The sequence below is a fragment of the Neltuma alba genome, unplaced genomic scaffold (assembly GCF_004799145.2).
Source record: "Neltuma alba isolate B1F8T4 unplaced genomic scaffold, ASM479914v2 tig00001887_pilon, whole genome shotgun sequence".
Classification (NCBI taxonomy): domain Eukaryota; kingdom Viridiplantae; phylum Streptophyta; class Magnoliopsida; order Fabales; family Fabaceae; genus Neltuma; species Neltuma alba.
Genome location: NW_021632656.1, coordinates 214,893 through 234,835, shown reverse-complemented (window position 1 = coordinate 234,835; position 19,943 = coordinate 214,893). Strand labels below are relative to the sequence as shown.

The 19,943-nt window shown below is 32.2% G+C and overlaps 1 protein-coding gene across 1 annotated transcript; it reads right to left on the bottom strand.

Moving 5' to 3' along the window:
• Window positions 1–2,224: 2,224 nt before the first annotated feature.
• On the bottom strand, window positions 2,225–7,161 carry LOC114713437 (probable plastidic glucose transporter 1). Its single transcript, XM_028898084.1, has 12 exons — window positions 6,857–7,161; window positions 6,657–6,777; window positions 5,777–5,977; window positions 5,315–5,414; window positions 4,862–4,974; window positions 4,581–4,674; window positions 4,350–4,506; window positions 3,991–4,137; window positions 3,820–3,893; window positions 3,455–3,543; window positions 2,836–2,950; window positions 2,225–2,639 (listed from the first exon to the last, which is right to left on the bottom strand). The coding sequence occupies exons 1-12, from the start codon at window positions 7,047–7,049 to the stop codon at window positions 2,457–2,459; spliced, it is 1,587 nt and encodes a 528-aa protein (XP_028753917.1). The 5' UTR covers window positions 7,050–7,161; the 3' UTR covers window positions 2,225–2,456.
• Window positions 7,162–19,943: the final 12,782 nt, after the last annotated feature.

Genomic DNA, 19,943 nt, shown 5'->3' with positions numbered 1-19,943 from the left:
TTTGGATGAGAAATAGATGAAGGCTGCGGTATTTACATGATATTATTATACTACTACCTCTAGCCATTAATATAAGAGTCAGTTAACTAATTTAAATAAATTAAAAAAATTAGTTAAATTAGTTATTTGTAATAAATAAATGTTATCTTTCCTAAAATATCCTTACTATTCAAGTATATTGATTAAAAGTATTATTATTACAAAGACTATCTTAAGAAAAAAAATGATAAATGTGAGAGATAACATGGATCGAAATTTTATATTTACGACCAAAATAAAAATCAAATAAAGTCTTATAATTAACATCATAGTATATCAAAACGACGTTTCCCTTTTTTTTTTCTTTTTTTTTCAATAGTCAAATCAAACACGGCCCATTGAATGGGGCGAAGACCTTCTTTCTCTTTTTACACTTTTGTCTTCTCCTTTCATGAAAGCTATTTTCCTTTCGTCATAGATTACTTCTCCCCCTTCTTTTAAGATCCCAACAATTACCTCTTTGTCTCCAGTCAAAAAAAAAAAAAACAATTGCCTCTTTGAATTTACAACAGACTTTGACTGCGACGGATCTTCTGTAGAGAACCTAATCATCAAAGAAGATTGGTAGGTGGGTTTACTCTCTCACCAGACCTTCATGTTTCAATCTCCCCTATTTTTCCTTTTTCTTAATGATGGCCATGGGATTTTCTTTGTCATAATTCACAGACTCGTTATACTCTCCAACTAGAAACCTCACACTTAAAAAGGTTTTAAAAGAGGTGTTGGTATATCAGTTTTGTTGATAGTCAAATGAGAATTTCTTATTTATAAGTTTGAACACGGACCAATGTGTTATATATGTATTATTATTCATGTTCTTTTTTTTTAAAAAAAATAAAAGGTCAATTTTGTTATAAGTAAAACGATTATATCAAAAAGCTCAAGGAAGGTAGATAACTACTATTACTTGGGCTTAGCCTATATCCAACACAACAGCAGTAAAACAGAGAGAAATAAGAAGCACTGGATGTAAAATATGCTCCAGACCCACTTCCCTTGTTGTCAGCAGACCAAAGTCGCCGTGTAGTGTTACCTTTGTCCTCCGGGCATACATGCAGTGTCCCTTTTCACATAATCTATTTTCCCGTTCTCATCCGTAGCCTCATAGGTTCTTTTTAGTAGGAAATATTGAAAATAAGAGGTGAAGACCGAGATTAGAATAAATAAAAAAATTATTAAAAAAATATTTAACATAAGTAATTGCTTGCTGCTCAGATTGAATAAACTCGTACAGATAAGACTGAAAAATACCATGAAGAAAAATATTATTCTTTAATCCTACCTATATGAATTTATCCCAATAGCAAGTAATTCTTAGTACTAAATACTCTCTTAATATGTTTTTTCGATCACAATTCCAATCTTTTTCAATAATTCTCAATGTTTCATGTCAAATAGGATGATAATGTCTCTGTAATTTAATGCGCCTAGAGCTCACATCATTATAATCGCCAGAAGACTTTTCGCTTTCGCGTCATGTTAGGTTGGTTCTGAGACCCGTCCAATTTGCATGCAAAGGCCCACTTGTCATTAACATCGAAGATGGTCGAACTCCAAAACCGATGAGAAATTCGATACCAACCAACATGATTGACATTCCAAACTCTAATCGATCTACCCAAGAATCTCATATTAGCATTTAAAGACAAGGAAGGACCAGACTGGAAAGTGTTGAACTTGCACCGACATGGGGATGAAAGGTTTCAGCCGAGACAAGAAAGCACAAACGGTGGAGTGAATCTAACATGTTGAAAACCGGCAAACCTGTGCCAGTGCCACATGACCAATGCATCCACATCTTCAGCATACACGAACAATGCGTTCTAGGTTCTAACATCATCTCCATCTCTACCAAAAGTCCCATCTGCCAAGCGAAATCTATGGACTATGGGCACTGGCTGTCGGGTTGATATCAACACCTGGAAACGAAGACCTTCTCACTTGTGACTGGATTGAAAATCAAACTGCAAGAAAGTTCCCATTGCCCCGAAGCATGCACAATTATAATAATGTATAACGATAATGATCACTATCTCTTTTCTAAATGAGATATGCTTTTCTATAATAGATCCTCAACTTGTATGTGCCCACTATCCTCACTGTCAGATGTTGGTGGTTCTGATATATTTCAACAGTTTTTAGATGGAAAAGGAAACATATCAGAGAAGCAACAATCACAATGTTGTATGGTAGAAACAAGTTATTTGCCTTTTATTTTTGTTGACCAAACATAATAGACACGAGTTCAAGGAACAGAGCATCATTCCTACCATGAGGGCATATGTTTATACAAGGGAATTGCGGGAGACTGGGAATATACAGTGACTCGGGGAAGAGCCTGCTAAGGTTACAGATGTCAAAAAAGATCTTTTTATCTTCTCTTTTTTATCAACAAATCGGATTTTATATGGCTTGGTTCAAGCTCTCGGGTTAAGGGACCGTTCAATTTCTTCTAGAGAACGCCCTTTAGTTTCTACTACGAAGTAACTGGCAAATGCTGCAGCTAACAGGGAAACTGCTCCAAAGCCTGCATATACTGGTGCAACTCCGAATTTCTCCACCAAATCAAGAAAGAATAGTCCCACCACGAAATTGCAAACCTGGAGGTATTTATTAGCATGCAAGTTTAAATTCACCGTACTTGGATCCTCAATTGAGAGATCTTGTAAATTATTCGATTAAGCAATCGGAGCCATTCAGATTTGGTTGGCCAGTTGTGAAATTTACAAGATCCTTCAATTGAGAGAACCAAGTTCATGAGATAAAAAGCGCACATTACTATGAGCTAACACCCACCCAATGGGTTGAAAAACTGAACCCCATGATCTTTCCACGTGTCCTGGTGCTGCTAAGCTCCGGGATAATAATACCAGTTACTGGTCCAGCTCCAATTGCAAAGGAGAAAATGTACCTATCATTGTATATAAGAAAAATGCATCATACATGTGCCAACATTTCAGAAAAAATCGAAGACAAGATAACATCCCAGATCATCTTTCTTTGTGTGTGCGTCTGACATTTTATTCATCTCAGAATATCTGTATACCATCCTCTATGGACACAAGCATTAGGCCAACAGATGAAAAATAATCATTCTGATAAAATTACTATCTCACAACAAACAGTAAGTTATTCAACTCCACATGATATAAGGACGGATGAAGGATCTCGTGTACAGTCCTTAGCTGCACCTCATGTCCATCTGTTTTTTTTTCCCCTCAATTGAAAACCGAAAAAATAGTAATACAATAAATTCGTTGGACTTATGCGGTCATGCAATAGAGCAATTTTTCTCTTTTCCCTCTCGCATCTTTTTTTTTTTTTTTTACGCAATGCTACAGTGTTTCTTATTCCCCCCTGATTATGACAAATAATCTTTTCACTGCACTTTTATGAGCATCAAGTGATTGCTTACATGACAGTTCCTAGTATAGGTAAGTTTTTGCTGAGTTGTTCATCTAACGGAAAGTCAACAGCATAGACCACAAGAAACATTGAGATTGCCTGCAGGAAACAAAGTCTTGACTAGTTAGGCAAGTAATAACACCTAAATCAGTCGAAATAAAAAAAAAAAAAAATTCTTGTATCTTCCTGAAACTGCAGCCAGTGTCAAGATGTTTCAAACATCAGGAAAGGAGAGAAAGTAGGGCAGAGAAAAAACTTTACAAAGATATAGCGTTAATCCAATTCCTTGAATTCCATGAGTGTATGCGTGGATACACATATTTGTTCACATGAGATTTCATAGACAAAAGTTATTAACATTTTATTAATACTCACCATTCCTATGTAGCTTCCAATTAGAAGTTTCAGTCTCCCTTGTCTATCAATTAAGTATAAAGAACAAAGTGCGCCTGGAAATAAATAAAAAGAAAAAGTTCCCAAAAATCGACATATGATTCCAAGAATACATTTTGAATGGAATATGAAAATGCTGTCAAGACTGCATACCTGCAAAGTTGGTGAGTCCAACAAACAAGCTTGCAAAAGCACTGCTACGAACTCCAACATCTTGAAAGGTCAATGATGAAAAATAGAGAACTCCATTTATGCCAGAAAACTGCTGGAGTACAAAAAGGGCAGCTCCGATAAACGAAACTGCAATTTCACAAAACACAAGTAGGATTCATGTGGCATGTCTCCAATACGTAATGCTTAAAACATGTACTTTTTTTTTTTTAACAAACCACAGGACTATTTCCCAGAACTTAATGAAGGATGCGGTACTATTTTAACACGAATAGAATTTTCCAGTTTGCCATGCATAAAATCCTATCTTAAAGTAACAGCCAAAACCACCTTGACACGACCTCTAGAATGCGGTTCCTCTAGGATCTCTGTCCAGCCGCTGTCCAAGTCGCTACCATCACTCTTGCTGACTGATTGAAAATCTTCAATTGCTTTCTCAACTTTAGATGCTCCCCAAAGTTTACGCACAACAGTTTTAGCATCATCTAACCTCCCAGCCTGAACAGAAATATAGACTATTAAACAGTGGAAAAGTTTACAGACCCTGGGGCACGGAAATAACAAAGTCTTACCTTGCACAGCCAGCGTGGACTATCTACAGCAAACTGCATACCAAGTGCAACAAAAACGCCAGGGATGCTTGCAATATAGAGAATAGTCCTCCACCTGAACAATGCAATTTGTAATTTAGTGTTTGCTTGGGGTCCCCCCCGGGGGGGGCCCGGGGGGGTTGATAGAGAAACCCCTTGTTTGGTATTTATTCATCATTATCTTTTAATGTCCAAAAGCTTTTGCTCTCCAGTCAAACGCTTTCAATCAAGGAAACAACAAGAGACAAAACCAAGAGTCTCACCAGTGGGGATCAGTTTCAGAAGGGATTCCCAGAGATAGTGAAGTGATGATGCCAAGACATGTTCCAATTTGACATAAGGACCCTAATGCACCTCTATAATTGGTTGGGGCAACCTACAGCACATAACAAAATGGCAAAAAATTATTTTAAAAAAAAAAACAGAGAGAGAGTGAGAAGAACACAGAATTGCGTTTTTAAATTCGTTCCTCTCACCACATAAAAAATTAAACAATTGTATCATGTTCACACTAATTCTGTTGGAAGTATGACTGTATAATTCCACTTTCTTATTTGATCTATGAGATGAAAATAGCCGTTCAAGTTACTGAATAAGCACCGCAGATTAAAAAATAAAAATAATAACACAAACTCAGTGAGGCACCGCAATACACATAATAATCAGGAATTTTGAAGCATAAAACGTATAAAGCTAAGGTTGAGATCAACAAGTACCTCGGATATATATATTGGAACAAGAACTGTATTGACACCTATACCTAGACCAACAAGAAATCTTCCCCACAGTAGCTCATCCAAGGAGTGTGCATTTGCGCTGTCACAAGTTAGCCAAGGTAAGGTCATAGATATCCTTCCAAGGAAGTCCTTATAGTCTGAAGGCAATATATATTTGACTATTCAAGGAAAACATATAAAATAAGAAAACGAACATGGAAGGATAGACAAGCTAGTTCTATATCATTAACGTTTCTGGCACCTGGAGTTTGCATATCGCAAATAGCACTACAAAATATGTTTTTGCCCAAATATTCTGGCGCCCCTCAGGCAAGCACAAAATAATTAGATTAGCACAACTGAGTGTGGGAAGAATACAGGGTCACATTGACTCTAACAATTTCAATGTCCACCGGATTAAAGTATGTTACCAACATAAATTCCACAAATGATGTATATTACCTTAATATTGCACCAAGAATTAAGGGTATTGAATCAATCTGAAATGTGCGCCGACAACCAAGCTTATCCACCAGAGAACCAGTGCTAATGCTCCCAACAAAAGCACCAGCAATAAATATGCTGACCACAAGCCCCTCAAGGATTGAGTTTCCCTCAAAACCAAGTTCCCGCGCAATGGAAACAATAGGGCCATTCATGACTCTGCAAGATATGCATTCCAATAACAGAGTTTTAGAAGGCCAGAAAATTTAAAAAAAAAAAAAAGACACACTTATACCACCAATTTTTCAGCATGATTATGCAGAATGGCAAGAAAAATCAAGGAACATAATAAGAAAATGCTCAAATATCTTTATTCACATTAAATAGTAAGAGCTAAAATCACAATAACAGCTGTATCCTTTATATAGGCAACACAAACAAACCAATTAAATTAAAATTTAAATCTTAACCAAATTAAAGCATTATTACTAAACCAAAAGTCTAGCATGAAGTAAGATTCTCACGATTAACATTCAAGGCTATAAGATTCAAACGAACTATAGTCCGCGCAACACTTCAAAACCAAAGGGATTTCCTTGTGAATTGGGCATGCTCAATATTATGATAAAACAATTCATAAGGTTTCACTTTACTAAATCATAGGCCCATGATGCGGTAATAGTACTTCTGTGGAATTCAATCAAAACATCAGGAACCATTATATATATATATATATTAAAAAAATACTGTTTTATAATTTCTACTTCATCTCAGTCCTTCAATTGAATATAGCGTCATTGAGATCTCATTTAAATACACCTCTGTAGATAATTCGAAGTATTTCCTTCTACCAGAACTTAACAAGAGGAGTATAAATACAGGAAGTAGAAAAACTGACCCAATATGATATCCAAATGCAAAATTCGACATTGAAGCAACCAGAACATGAGGAAAAGCAGGTAACCATCCCAAATCAGATTTTTCATCACCCGTTTCCTGAGTTGAAAGTTTTCCTTCATCTGAAACATCCATAAGTCAAACTCAGTGAGTAAATATTCCAACAAACTATTGTTTGAGCGCTGACAAGCAGTGTAGGACCTTGGCAACCAGTCTGTGACTCCGGAAGCTGCTTCTTCGTCGCTGAAACCTTGAGCTTACGAAGCCGAGAGGAAAAATTGGCACATGGTTTGGTTTTACTGAAAGAAAAGGCAAGTGGCTTCGGATTTGGAGATACAGTGAGGATCGCCGGTACCTGAGCCGACGGTTGCTGAATGGCGGGTGCCAGCCACATCGATCACGGTTAACGGCGGCTTCGTTTCCGTAAATGGATATTTAATTAATTATAAGCGAACGTCTTCGGCCCAAAAAAGGGAAATCGGACGTTGACGCTTTTTCTCACGCCCTCGCGGCCTCGCCCACGAGGCCACGCTCCGTAACTGCGTAGTGCGTACGCGACTTGCTTTCTTCGACTTTATCTGGCGTTGGATGTGGATGGGCCGCATTATTATCTGGGCAGGAAGATTTTTAGTTTTTAAAATACTACCTCCGGTCCTTATTATAAGACTCCGTTTGACTTTTTATTTAGTCCTAATTATAAGACCCCAATTCATTTTGTCTCTTATATTTATGTATTTTTTTCCAAGATAATCCTTCTAATAATGATAGTTCTAACCAATATACTTAATTAGCAAGGATATTTTAGGAATGACAACACTTATTTATTACAAATAAACAACTTAACTTACTTCCTTAATCTCCTCAAATAAGTCAACTGGGTCTTATAATTAGGACCGGAGGTAGTATTAAACACTCTAAATTATAAGAGTTAGTTGACTAATTTTAGGAAATTAAAAAAATAAGTTAAGTTAGTTATTTGTAATAAATAAGTGTTGTATTTTTTAAAATATCTTTACTAATCAAGTGTATTGGCTAGAATTATTATTGCTAGAAAGACTATCTTGGGAAAAAATACATAAATATGAGAGACAAAGTAGATTAGGGTCTTATATTTAGGACCAAAATAAAAGTCAAATAAGATCTTATATTAAGGATCGGAAGTAGTAGTTGGCAAAAAAAATTGCTATAAGATCCCCAAAAAAAATTGTAACCAATGACAAAAATCTCATAATAAGCGAACAATATGAAACTTTTTTTTTTTTGGTTACGCATACCTGTCTTTCTATTGAAAGCATTCATATTCAAAGCATTGTCAGTATTAAATGTAAATATCTCTCTCATCGAAAATTCAAATATTATTTTATTCTGTTATGAAATATTAGCCTATTTCGTTAAATTTAACATCTACTGGTTGAACAATATGAACATGTTATCATTTTTTATATCAAAACTTGTCATTGTATCCCTTGGTGATTGTTAGGTTAGTATATAAAGAAAGTTGTGTTGACTTACATGCTTATGTAAGTACTTGATATAGTGCCTTGGAAGCTCATAATATTTTTTTTTTTCAAAAAATAGTAATGAGTGGCAAAATAACAGGAGAAAAATACTTGAACAAATATGAATCGTTAATGTATAGCAATTGAAAAACATTATGAGTGAATTTATTGAATGATTGTGGTCTTATTTAGGATAAGAAATTATTTCGATTGAAAAACAACAGAAAAATCAACTTAAAAACAGTTATTTACATATGCATGTGTATTCATACGCACATCAGATAAGTAGATATAAGTGCAAAACAGCCATTGGGCGAATGCGAGTTGGAGTTATCATATCAACTAATAAATGAGAAGGGAAACACCCCCCCACCCAGTTTGCCGCAATTCCATTGTCCTTAAGGTAGAAAATTGGTTGTCTATTTGGATTAGCTTGAAAGAAAAGTACTTTTGCACTATTCGATATAAATATATGAAAGGATTTTATCTTGTAAAATGTGAAGATGGTTATTTTAAGAGATGGCAAACACACTCAAAAATCTGCCAATGTTTCATGAAAATCAGAGTTCTACTCCTGATGTCCCTGGTATAAAATCAGCGAGTGCTTTATTTAGGCTAGACCAATTTTGAAACCAGAATTGTTCCCCAGTGAGAATTGTTCCCTAGTGATAACCCTTCTCTGTTTTTCTCACCAGATTTGTACTTGGATTTAAGAACTAGTACTCAAAGATCACTTTCATCAAGGTTAAGGTGCAAATTGACCCTGAAAGTTTTCGCCTTGGTGTGTTGGGTATCTTGAAGTATTTTTTGGCTTAGTGTAGCTTTGAAAGTCTTCAAATCATAGCAATGTCGCCATGACTATTATCTAGGTTAAGTTTGACTATTAGTTAACTAACTATACTGAGTTGACATGTCCACATGTCATCCATGTCATTTTCTTTTCTGGGTTAAATACAAAATTTGTTTCGGAAGTTTTTACTTAGGAGTGCTTGGTATCCAGAAGTTTTCAAATTGTAGCAATGTTGCCCCCACTGTTATCCATGTTAAATTTAATCATTAGTTAATCAAATATGCTGAGCTGATAGGTCCAAGTATAATCCACCTCATTTTTTTTCTAAAGGTGAGGATTTATCACTAACTCTAGAAAAATCATTGCTTTTATGTTTTCCAAACCCATGGCTATTCTTGAAATTGACTTCATCATTTACATTTTTCAAGAATTCTTGTGAGCTTCTTCTCTATATATATTATTTACCATATTTTTATGCTCTACTTTTATCTTTATAAAAGCCACTAAACTAAGAGCAAATGACAAAATAATATATATGTGGAAAAAGTTGTTTTTGTGTGGGAGAAATGGCATTAAGGTTATGAACTAGGAATGAAGTGGATAACCTGAAAAAGAATAAAGTGGATTACATGTGGACTTATCAGCTTAGCATATTTAGTTAGTTAATGGTCAAACTTAATATGGATAACATTTGGGATAATATTGCTACAATTTGAAATTTTTGGATACTTCGTGATCCAGAGTAAAAACTTCTGGGGTAAATTTGCATCTTAACTCAAGAAAGAAAATGACGTGGAAAACATGTGGACTTGCCAACTCAGCATAGTTGGTCAACTGACAGTCAAACTTAACCTAGATAACGGCCAAAGCAACATTGTTACGATATGAAAACTTTCAGGGCAATATTGAGCCAAAAAATACTTCCGGATACCCAATGCTTCTAAGCACCAACTCCTAGGACAAATTTACAACTTATTCCTTTTTATTATTGGTGAGTTTTCAGCAAAGTATTTGCTTCATAAGGTTCTTTATTGCTGCTGGTCCTCCTTTGCTTTTCTCCAAGTTTGATCCCTCCAAGGGAATTTTCTGCTTTCTTTTTCTATCTCAATGAGAATAAGTCTCTTTGGTAGCTAGCATTATCGTTTGCACATGATAACTAGGAATAGCTGTAATGACAGCTTTAATTGGTGTTGTTCTTCCAACCAGTGTTTAATGCACTTTTTTTTAATATTTCTTCAAATCCTTTTACAAACTAACTCTTTTATATAATGTTAAATCGGGGTCATTCATTATGACACAGTTATAAGATAATGCAGATATAAGTTTTCCGGCACACCTAGATAGTCCTTCAAGTTCAGATAGCCACGTAGAGATTTGGTTACTATGATGAACTTAGATCTTTTGTTTCACAACAAATGCACACTGAGTGAAGAACAGAGGGGGAGGGAAGAGTGGTTTTCAGTCATTTTTTATTGTCTTTTCAAAAATAAGAAAACAATTTCCATATACCCACGTTATTCTAACTGTTCCCTCCCTCTTTCAATTTAAAACAAAAGGTGAAAATCACAATTAGAAACCCGAAGGTTCTGTTATTTGCACAAGAACCCCAAAGTTAATGGGCTTGGATCCAATCCACCAAGGGTGAACTGGCCCATTTTCCTATATCTCCCACTCACACTTAGTGGATTAGATGTCGTGGGTCTAGTCTCTTTCTCTCCCCTTAATTTCATACTCAGTGTTTTACAGTGACCACATGGGCATGACTTATTCACTCATGTGTTTGTATTAGAAATCCTTTTATAGGACCAGCACAAGTTACCCTCTCCTTCATGTAGCTTGAATTTTAAAATTATGCCTCAGATGTCCTATATTTACCTATATACACTTTTTTATGGTAAATCTAATCCCTCTCGAGTCAATGTTTGACTCAGATTACCTTCCTCGTATGTCTAGTGTCCACACTCACAATAACGAAATATCATAAGGGACATGTCGCAGACACTATCATAGATGTGTATATTGCAATTAATCTTCCTTTCGTCCAAATATCACTTTGATATGAATCAGTCGCTTTCTTAGCATAATACCTTAGATCGCATCTATTATGATCGTAGGAAACATGCTAAAGTAGCAGTCACTGAAACGCATCTTCGTGACATTGTCAAAGTCAAAAGACACCAATGGGAGGATTGTTCCTCCTTGGGACTCACACAGCAACGAAACAAGGATCTTTCACGTGCTTCCCTTTTTGCGGTTCTTCCAACACATGTAGTATGAAACACATGCTACGGTATTACTCTTTTATTATAAAAGCGTATGTCGTTTTGAACTTATTATTAATACCATACAAACTTAAGTCTAGGAACACTCAGTGTCTAAACTCAAATTCTTCAGCTTTGCTTATGTCTATGACGTCTACATTAAAGAGTTTGTTATCTGGCTACAATATTATAGAAGTGGGATTCTAAGGTTCGATCCAATTTTATTTATGTGGATCTCATCTTGACTTGCTACACTTTAGTCAAGGCGACATATAATTTGTGTTTCTTTCCTACCATATTAGCATTCTTTGCCGTTTTACTGGTGAACACAAATGTCTTATCTTTGCTCACTCTACCTGAGAGGTCAAAGGCGGTTGCTTGTGTGTGAGAGCCAATCCTTTTTAACCTGTACGACATACTAGACATTGTATACTTCCATACAGACACATAATAATGACCAAAAAATATAATTTTATTAATTATAAAAGCATATTACATAAGGTCTGTATATTACATTTTACACATGCCAAGGGCTTGCACATGTTCCTTAAAAACTTTCTCGCCTATTGGCTTTGTCAGGGGGTCTACTACCTTAAAACATTAATACCTGTCTTTTTTTTTTTAAAAAAAAGAAGAAATTATTATAAGTTTTAAAAAATAATATAATTATCCAAAATTCTAATGAAGAGCAATAAGAACTTATAACTGTCATTTATTACACTTTTCATTTATTTTGGGATTTTTTTAATATTACATTCGGTCCTTCACACTACACTGTGATTTTCTCTGTTGAAAAAAATAAAATTCCAACGTATGAATAGGAGAGGGACCACATTGGAGAAGAGCGCCCCAAAGAAAAGGGGCTGTCATATGCGGAAGCGCAAATAGAGGGGCCTTTTTTTTTTTTGTTGGTCAGACCACATAGAGGGGCCTGAGGAGTGAGGATTTGAGGCGAAGGGGTCCCTCTGGCCTCTGGGGATTGGCAAAGTAGATAGCCAAATTCCATCCCCGCTCTCACACCGACACCCCTCCCCACTGTCTCGGAATCCCCCGTATCCACACCTGTCACTCTCTTTCTCTGTTTGTTTTATTTTTTTGAAAATCTCATTTCTTATTTTTTTTTTACCAGCAAAATCTCATTTCTTATTAATTTACTACTCCTCTTGTCTTATTTATAGGATAGAGACAAGATATTTTTTAGTCATATTTACAAGACAGTAAGAGAAATTTTTTATATCAATATATAATTTTATCTTTCATTTGTTATTATGTTGACTTTGATTATATAAAATATTACCTTCGGTCCTAATTATAAGATATTGTTTATAGACTATAAGTGAGGTCTTATAAGTAGAACCGGAGGTAGTATATTTATATTAAATAGAAATAAAGTTACAAAGTTATTAAATTTTAATAGAAAATTAACAAAGTTCAAGGTTTTTTTATATGTGTGAAAATTATCAAAAGCTTTTTATAAATAAAACCAAAGTAGTATTTTCTGTCATTAATATATAACCCAGTTGATTAGATTAAAAAGGTTAAATAAATTATTTAAAGTATTTATATTTATTATTCTTAAATTAATTTGCATAATTTATAATCTAATGATACATATAATTATTTCAGAGGGATCATGCAATATATATTATAATTAAATAGTTTTGAGATTATTCAATTTTTTTAAATTAGTTAATTAATTGGGATCTTATATTAAAAATTACGCTTTGAGGATAGTATTACACATTTACACTGCATTTCTCTATTCATTCATTAATGTGCTTTAATTAAAACGAAGTCCTCTGCATTAAGAAAGGTATTTTGCACTTGATCATCTCGGATTTGATTCCCACGTTCATCATATATCCTGAGATATCACACATTAATGAATTCCAGCTATTTATCCTATGGATCTGTGGCACTCAATTAAAAAAAATGAAGCCATCTAAAGGAGTCATATTTCATGCTGTCCTTGATTATCTCATTTTAAGCAATTACTGTATGGTAACAGCAACAAGAGTTTTACTATCTCATAAAAATCAAAATATTTTCTTAAGGCATATCATGGGGTTTGCCAAACAAGTTATAATGAATTAAATCTTTTTCCTTTTATTATACACACATTTTTAAAAAAAAAATTAATTCCCTTCCATAATCTACTTTTATTTATTTTGATGATTATTTATAATCGTGATGAGCTTTTATATATATATATATCCTCATCAATACGCACCAGCAAAATGCTCACAAAATTTTTTTTCCCCCGAATTCCGAGGCCTGTATGCGGTGTCCTTCTCTTGTGATCCAAAATCTCATCGGTGCAATAAAAAGCAAAAAAGGAAAAAGCCTAGCGCTGCTGATGATGCAAGACTTGTTTGAAGTTTCGTCTAAAACGGACATTTAAATAATTTTATATAAATTAAGATTAAAAATTTTTTATATATTTATTTCATATTTCGTAAATCACGTTTAAAAAGTTATTTATAAGTCAATTCAAATAAGCCTATAGTACTTTTCAAATTTTTGGCAATGTCTAAAACCATAACGCAAAAAGAGAGGAAATAAGGATTGAATAATGATGCACTCCTTGGCGATGGTAAGAAGTCAAAAAGAAGATATGATAAAATTATTTTCTTTAATTATTTATGAAATAGTATTTAAAAATCTAGTAATATAATATATTTGTACATAGAAGAAAGGCCAACGCTTTTCACTTTATAGGCTCCATGCATGGGGAATTAAACTCTTAAAGCATGTTTATGCAGTCACTACTACTGTAGCATGGTCAGCCATTATAATTATGTCCCCTATTTATTATTAAAAAGATCAATTAATTTCTTTTTGTCTATAATTATGATGCTCATGATAGTGCATCCTACCAACTTTGACTCGATTGGTGTAATCAACATTCACCATGAGAGCTTCTATTTTTTTGCGTGATTTTTCACCTAGTAGATTATATTCATGTAAAGTTGAATTTGAAACCAGTCATTTAAAAACTACCATAGTTAAATTCGCAATCTTACACTTAAAAAAAACTTAGGAGAGATGCTTAGTGATCGACAACATTAGATGAGATTCCAAATACTCCTCTGGTCCTTAATATATAACCTAATTATTTGATTAATTTTAGTCCTAAATATAAAACATATTTCTCATATTTATCAGCTTTTCCTAAATTACCTTTATGGATACTTTCTCAACCACAATTAAACAAAAGAGGAAGAGAGGATATTAATAAAGATGATTGTGGTATTTTATGAAAAACACGTTACATTTCTTATAATCAACTAACTGACCTAACTTCCTTAATCTAATCAAATTAATTAAATAGATCTTATATTAAAAATCGAAAGAGGATAACATCAATGTATATGTGCGTGTGTGCATTTAAATGATATGAACCAAGAAGGAATAATAAGAAAGACATGCTTAATGTCATTAAACGGAATGCTTTGGCCATGAGAGGTTCTTCCATGTTTCATTTCATTTATTTTCAAATTCAAGTTATTCGATTACGTAGTTTTAAAAAAATAAGCTGAAATACTATGATATACTAATAATAATTAAAAAACATAAAATTTAATTTTGTTTAAGTGATTCATATTGCCAATGGTTCTTAATTGACCTGATGATAATTTTCAAAGGTATAATTTGTTGTTTTTAATGGTATAAGGATGTTTTAAGTTTGTCACTTTCCAAGATATCAATAATATTGTTTGAAAAGCAGAGGCAATAACTTCGATGTACTTCAAAAAATTTTAAATATTAAATTATTTTCGAATAATTAATGCTTGATACGAATCGTTAGATATTATTTTTAAGTGTAACATGCGATGTTCTAAAATAAAATGACATCTTTCTGTGGTGGACATGGCAGTGTCCAAAATCCTATGGTCATATTCAAACGATTTTGATTGTGATGCATGGCTGTCTATGTGATATTATATAAATATATATATTATAAAAATTATTTTCTTCATACAAAAAAAAATCTTGATGACACAGAACTTATTACAAGTTTTCAGTACTTTGAATTCGATTATTTCTTTTTTTAAATAAATTATTATAATAAAATTATATGGATAAAATGTATAAAAATAAGTCTTACATGTTTTTTCATATTATTTTTCTTATATGATTTCATTTGTAAAGCACTTTTAACATATTCACCAGAGAATTAAGAAAAATCTTTGCCTCATTAATCTATCTTAAAATTTAATAATTTTCAACTTTATTTTAATACATACATACTTTTCAAAAAAGTTTATATATTCTACGTAATAATAAATTAGAGATAAAATTATTACATCCATCTAATAAATTTAATGATATGATTTATATTCAAGACAACAAAACTCTCTCTACCTTGTAAATATAATCAAAGCAGTGAATAAACTATGTACCACTAACTTTTTTTGGGATTTGACAAATTTATTGCTTGCAAGTAGGTATAGATCGAACCCTGATATAGCGTACGTGTCAATGCATATACAGTAACGTAAAAAAGTGCTAGCGTGCTTATATCACTAACCTTTACGTTGATCTAAAATTACATTTTATTTTTAAAGGGACTAGGAAGAATTACGATCAAGTTTAGTGGAAGAAAAAAAATTACAAAACAAATATTAAGAGTTGTCATTTTTAATTGTAGAATTTATTATTATAGACTGTTGACATTGTTATTAGGATCGTTTAGTAATTATTTCTCTTTTATAGGATTTAATTATAATTCTCTCACAGATTTAAGACGCACAACTCAGGAGGATTTAAAAGTTCATGATGAGTAAACAAGGGAATCAATTAATGTGAAGTCCGAGGAATTTGAAATTTGAAATTCAAGCTAAGGCCAAGAGCAATCTCCAATTGTCGGTTATAGCGTTCCATCTAAATTAATTGAATGCTATTGAAAGAGAAAGGCGCACTGTATATATATAATGAAGTTGAACAAATTTATATATGCAATAAAATTCTTCTATATCCAGAATGGTTTGGAATTTATTTAACATTCTATAATAAATACTGTGAACGTTTGTTGGCTTTCTCCCTTTTGGCACATTCTTTTTCTCAACTTAGCAAATTCAAATTTTTTAAGAAATTGAAACTTAAAATTTTAAATATGTGCATATATGCATGTAAGTATGTAGAGTTGGGAGTGTTTGGCAACTCCCAATAGTACTTAAAAATAGTAATTTTACACTAAGAGCAAGATAATTAATTTAAATAAATTAAAAAAGACTAAAACAATCAATTAATTATAGTAAATATGATATAACTTTCTTAAAAACCCATATATAATATTATATTATATATTAATATATGAGTTAGGTAAATTAATTTAAAAAATAATAAAAAAGATCAAAATTTTATATTTATATAATCAAATCAAACTTCAACTAGCTATTGTAGAAAGCGTGGGAGGGATTGAATTTTTTTGGAGTGAGAAATAACAAGATGATAATTAATAATAAATGCTTATTTTCACACATTTAGAAACTAAAAAAATTTCACGAACAAACTTTAAAAAAGCATGTACTGGTTGTTTGTATGTGATCTAAACTCTAAAGCTAAAATGGGTTTTATGTGGTTTTGAATATTAAAAATTTAGGAAAAATCATTTTATGCAAATTTGATAATATATGAAAAGCTTTTTTTGCCATCGATAATATATATCAGGTTGAGTTCATCCATTCAATTATAAAATTAATATTGAACAATATATCTCCTAAAGCTCGAATCTGCATTTGTTTGTGATATTCGACATCACATGGTTATCACAAAAAGAAAAAAAGAGAAAAGAAAGAAACTTTGTGGAAATTTTTTTTTAATACTAGATGCATTAATTTTTTTCCTTAATTAGTAATGACCATTATGATTAAATGAGACTATATTTAAAATTATTTAACATTTATTGGAAATATTAATTAAGCAATATTATCATGGCCCATAGCATAGCATTGAAGCAGCACAAGAAGGAAATTTTAATTTGGTGAAGTATAAGAATAAAAGCATTTAGTTCAATATTTCCCGCCCGCAAAAGAGATGGAAATAAAGATTTTTAAAGAAGCTAATAATTATCAAAACAATCCTTTTGTCTTTTCAGATTTGGGCACTCTCCTTTAATTTAATTTACCCGTCTCGTCTAAGAATGATGCCTAATAGCAAGAAGCCGAATATAACCTTAATAGATTGAATTGCTTGATTGATTAGAAGAATCAGTGTTCTTGGGAGAATAACTTAAGAAAAAAAAAAGTAATTTAACTCATATTTATAATATTAAATTCATGCAAATGAAATAAGGCAAGAAAGATGTTATTATCGGCAGATCATCGAGCGTAGGAGACAGAGCAGGAAGAGGGACAGGTGGAGAAATAATGATGGAATTGCATGTGGTAGGGTAGGATGAGCTTTGAACCATGTGTAATGTAGGCATACACTGCTATTTGAACAAAAATAAAAAATATATAATTAATTATTAGGTAATTTTCATGTTCATCGTGGACATATCTATAAATTAGATCATATATTTAGAAGTTAGTTATTAGTTTTACCCCTTTCTTTTAATATTAATGGATTTATAGATGTCATGCTAAATTTTCTCTAGTTTGAATTGAGGTAAGGTGGGTCAAATTATATAGGTCTAAGCATAACACTTCCCTAACATCAATTTATATATATACGGTTTGGTGTGGCATTTGCACGAGTGAAATTTTCAATATATTTATCATAGTTTAGATCCCATTAACTTTGTTTCAAAAACTAATAATTTTTTAAATTTTTTTCTATTTAATACAATTAAATATGTGCATACACAAATATGTCAATACCAGCTTAAACGCAAGAGCTCATCCAAACATATACTGGATAGCACTGGCTGAGGGGCAACTAACCCTTGAGAACTTTACCTCTATTTTATATATGCAATTATAAAATTTTTTTTAGCAATACAATTATACACTTCCCAGGAAAATAAAAATTTACATAACAATAAATGAAGAGTATAATTGTATATTCTCATAAAAATTTAATAATGTGACTTATAAATGAGTAAAAAATCTTTTCTCTTACTTATAAATAAGACTAGGTAAGTATTTAAATTTTATTTGATTGTACCTACCACAAAGAAAATACTAATTATATTTCTTAACATAAGAGTTAAATAACTGATTTGTAAATATTAAAAAAATCAGTTGACAAAATATACGTTGGCTTTCCTAAATTGTTATATTTAGTCATGTATATCGAAACTATTTCTTATAGAATTTTTCTTAACATGTATAATCAACAAGGCTATTCTAAAAAAAAAAATTATAAATTTAGAAGACCAAATGATTAGAGGCCTCTCACAAATAAAAAATATAAATTAAAGTCTTATATTTAAAGTTAAAATTAACTTCTAATTAACTCTTATAATAAGTGATCCAAACTACTCCCTCCGTTCCTATTATAAGAGACATTTGATGCTTATGGCATGTTCCTATATATAGAGACACTTACAAGTTGTCTCTACTTTTTGTGTTGATTTACTATTTTACCCATATTTATTATCTCCAACTCACACTCTCTCTCCTCCCACTTCTCTTTCTTTTAATAATTAATTGTTCTCTCTCATGCTCTCTCTCCTTATTAATGAGGGTATTTTGAAAAAAATTATACTTTTTACACATTAATTGTTCTTAACTAATTTTAACTGTTTTTTGATCAACGTATTTCGGTTATTTGTCTCTATAATAAGAAAGGGAGGAGAGTAGTATATTTAACGATTTAAAATGTGAGAAGAATTGTGAAAGAAGCGAGGATGATAAGATGAAAGCGTGTGAAACGCAACAAATGAGGAGGGAGGGACTTTGCTTTTGATGCAAAATAGTGACCAACTTTACCCACAAAAGACCTAATTTTGGATCACAACAAATAACACACAAATGTGACAGAAGCAACCATTTTGTATAATTCAGATGCAGCTTCACCGTGGCGTGCATTTATGAGGCCAACTTGGCAAAGCCCTCCTTCCAAGAGAATTATGTTGGCTCACGAACCTTCTTTCTCTCTTCACTTCTTTAGCTCTCCATCACATTCCTTTTTCTATATCATGCTTGTTCATTCTTCCCTTTTCTTTCTTTATATCTTCCTCATTCTATCCCATCCTCTTCCTTCAGCCGTTTTTCCCTTTTAAATAACAAGACATTGCCCATTCAGCCACCCCTTCTTCTTATTCATTTATTACTCCCTGTTGAGATCTTAAATGTAACAACTCATTAAAGATTCGACCTCAAATATAAGAGATCAGTTCATTTTATCTTTTAAATTTTATGACTTTTTTTTTTAAATATCTCTATAGATTGCGTATATTAGGCAGGTTTGTGTTAAGGAGTAATTTTAATGCAAATTAAATAGAGAGTATTAAAAGTTAGAGGGAGTATTATATATATATAAAAAAAATTTAGATAGATTGAGTTTTGAGGGGCCACCGTGGTAGAAACAAAACCTCATGATTAAAAATTACTTCCAAAAGTATTTAAAAATTACCTAATAATGATATCTTCTTGTGAGTAGAAATATTTGATTGTTTATTTTGATATTTATACTAAATTGAGACAATTTATGAGCTTACTGTATTATGATTTTAAAATTTTTTTTGTAAGAGTCTGATTTTTTAAAATGATTTTTTTAATAATAAATTGTTGAGAATTATTTTTAGTTGAAAATGTAAGAAATTTAAATTCTGCATTATTGGAAAACAA

What these genes read in the sequence shown, in the direction of transcription:
- LOC114713437 (XM_028898084.1), bottom strand. Translation starts at nt 7,049, where the DNA reads ATGTGGCTGGCACCCGCCATTCAGCAACCGTCGGCTCAGGTACCGGCG. An exon ending in AGAGGAACCGCATTCTAGAG is followed by an intron (nt 4,138 to 4,349) that starts GTCGTGTCAAGG and finishes GTGAAATTGCAG; the next exon opens with TTTCGTTTATCGGAGCTGCC. An exon ending in TGGACTCACCAACTTTGCAG is followed by an intron (nt 3,894 to 3,990) that starts GTATGCAGTCTT and finishes ATTTATTTCCAG; the next exon opens with GCGCACTTTGTTCTTTATAC.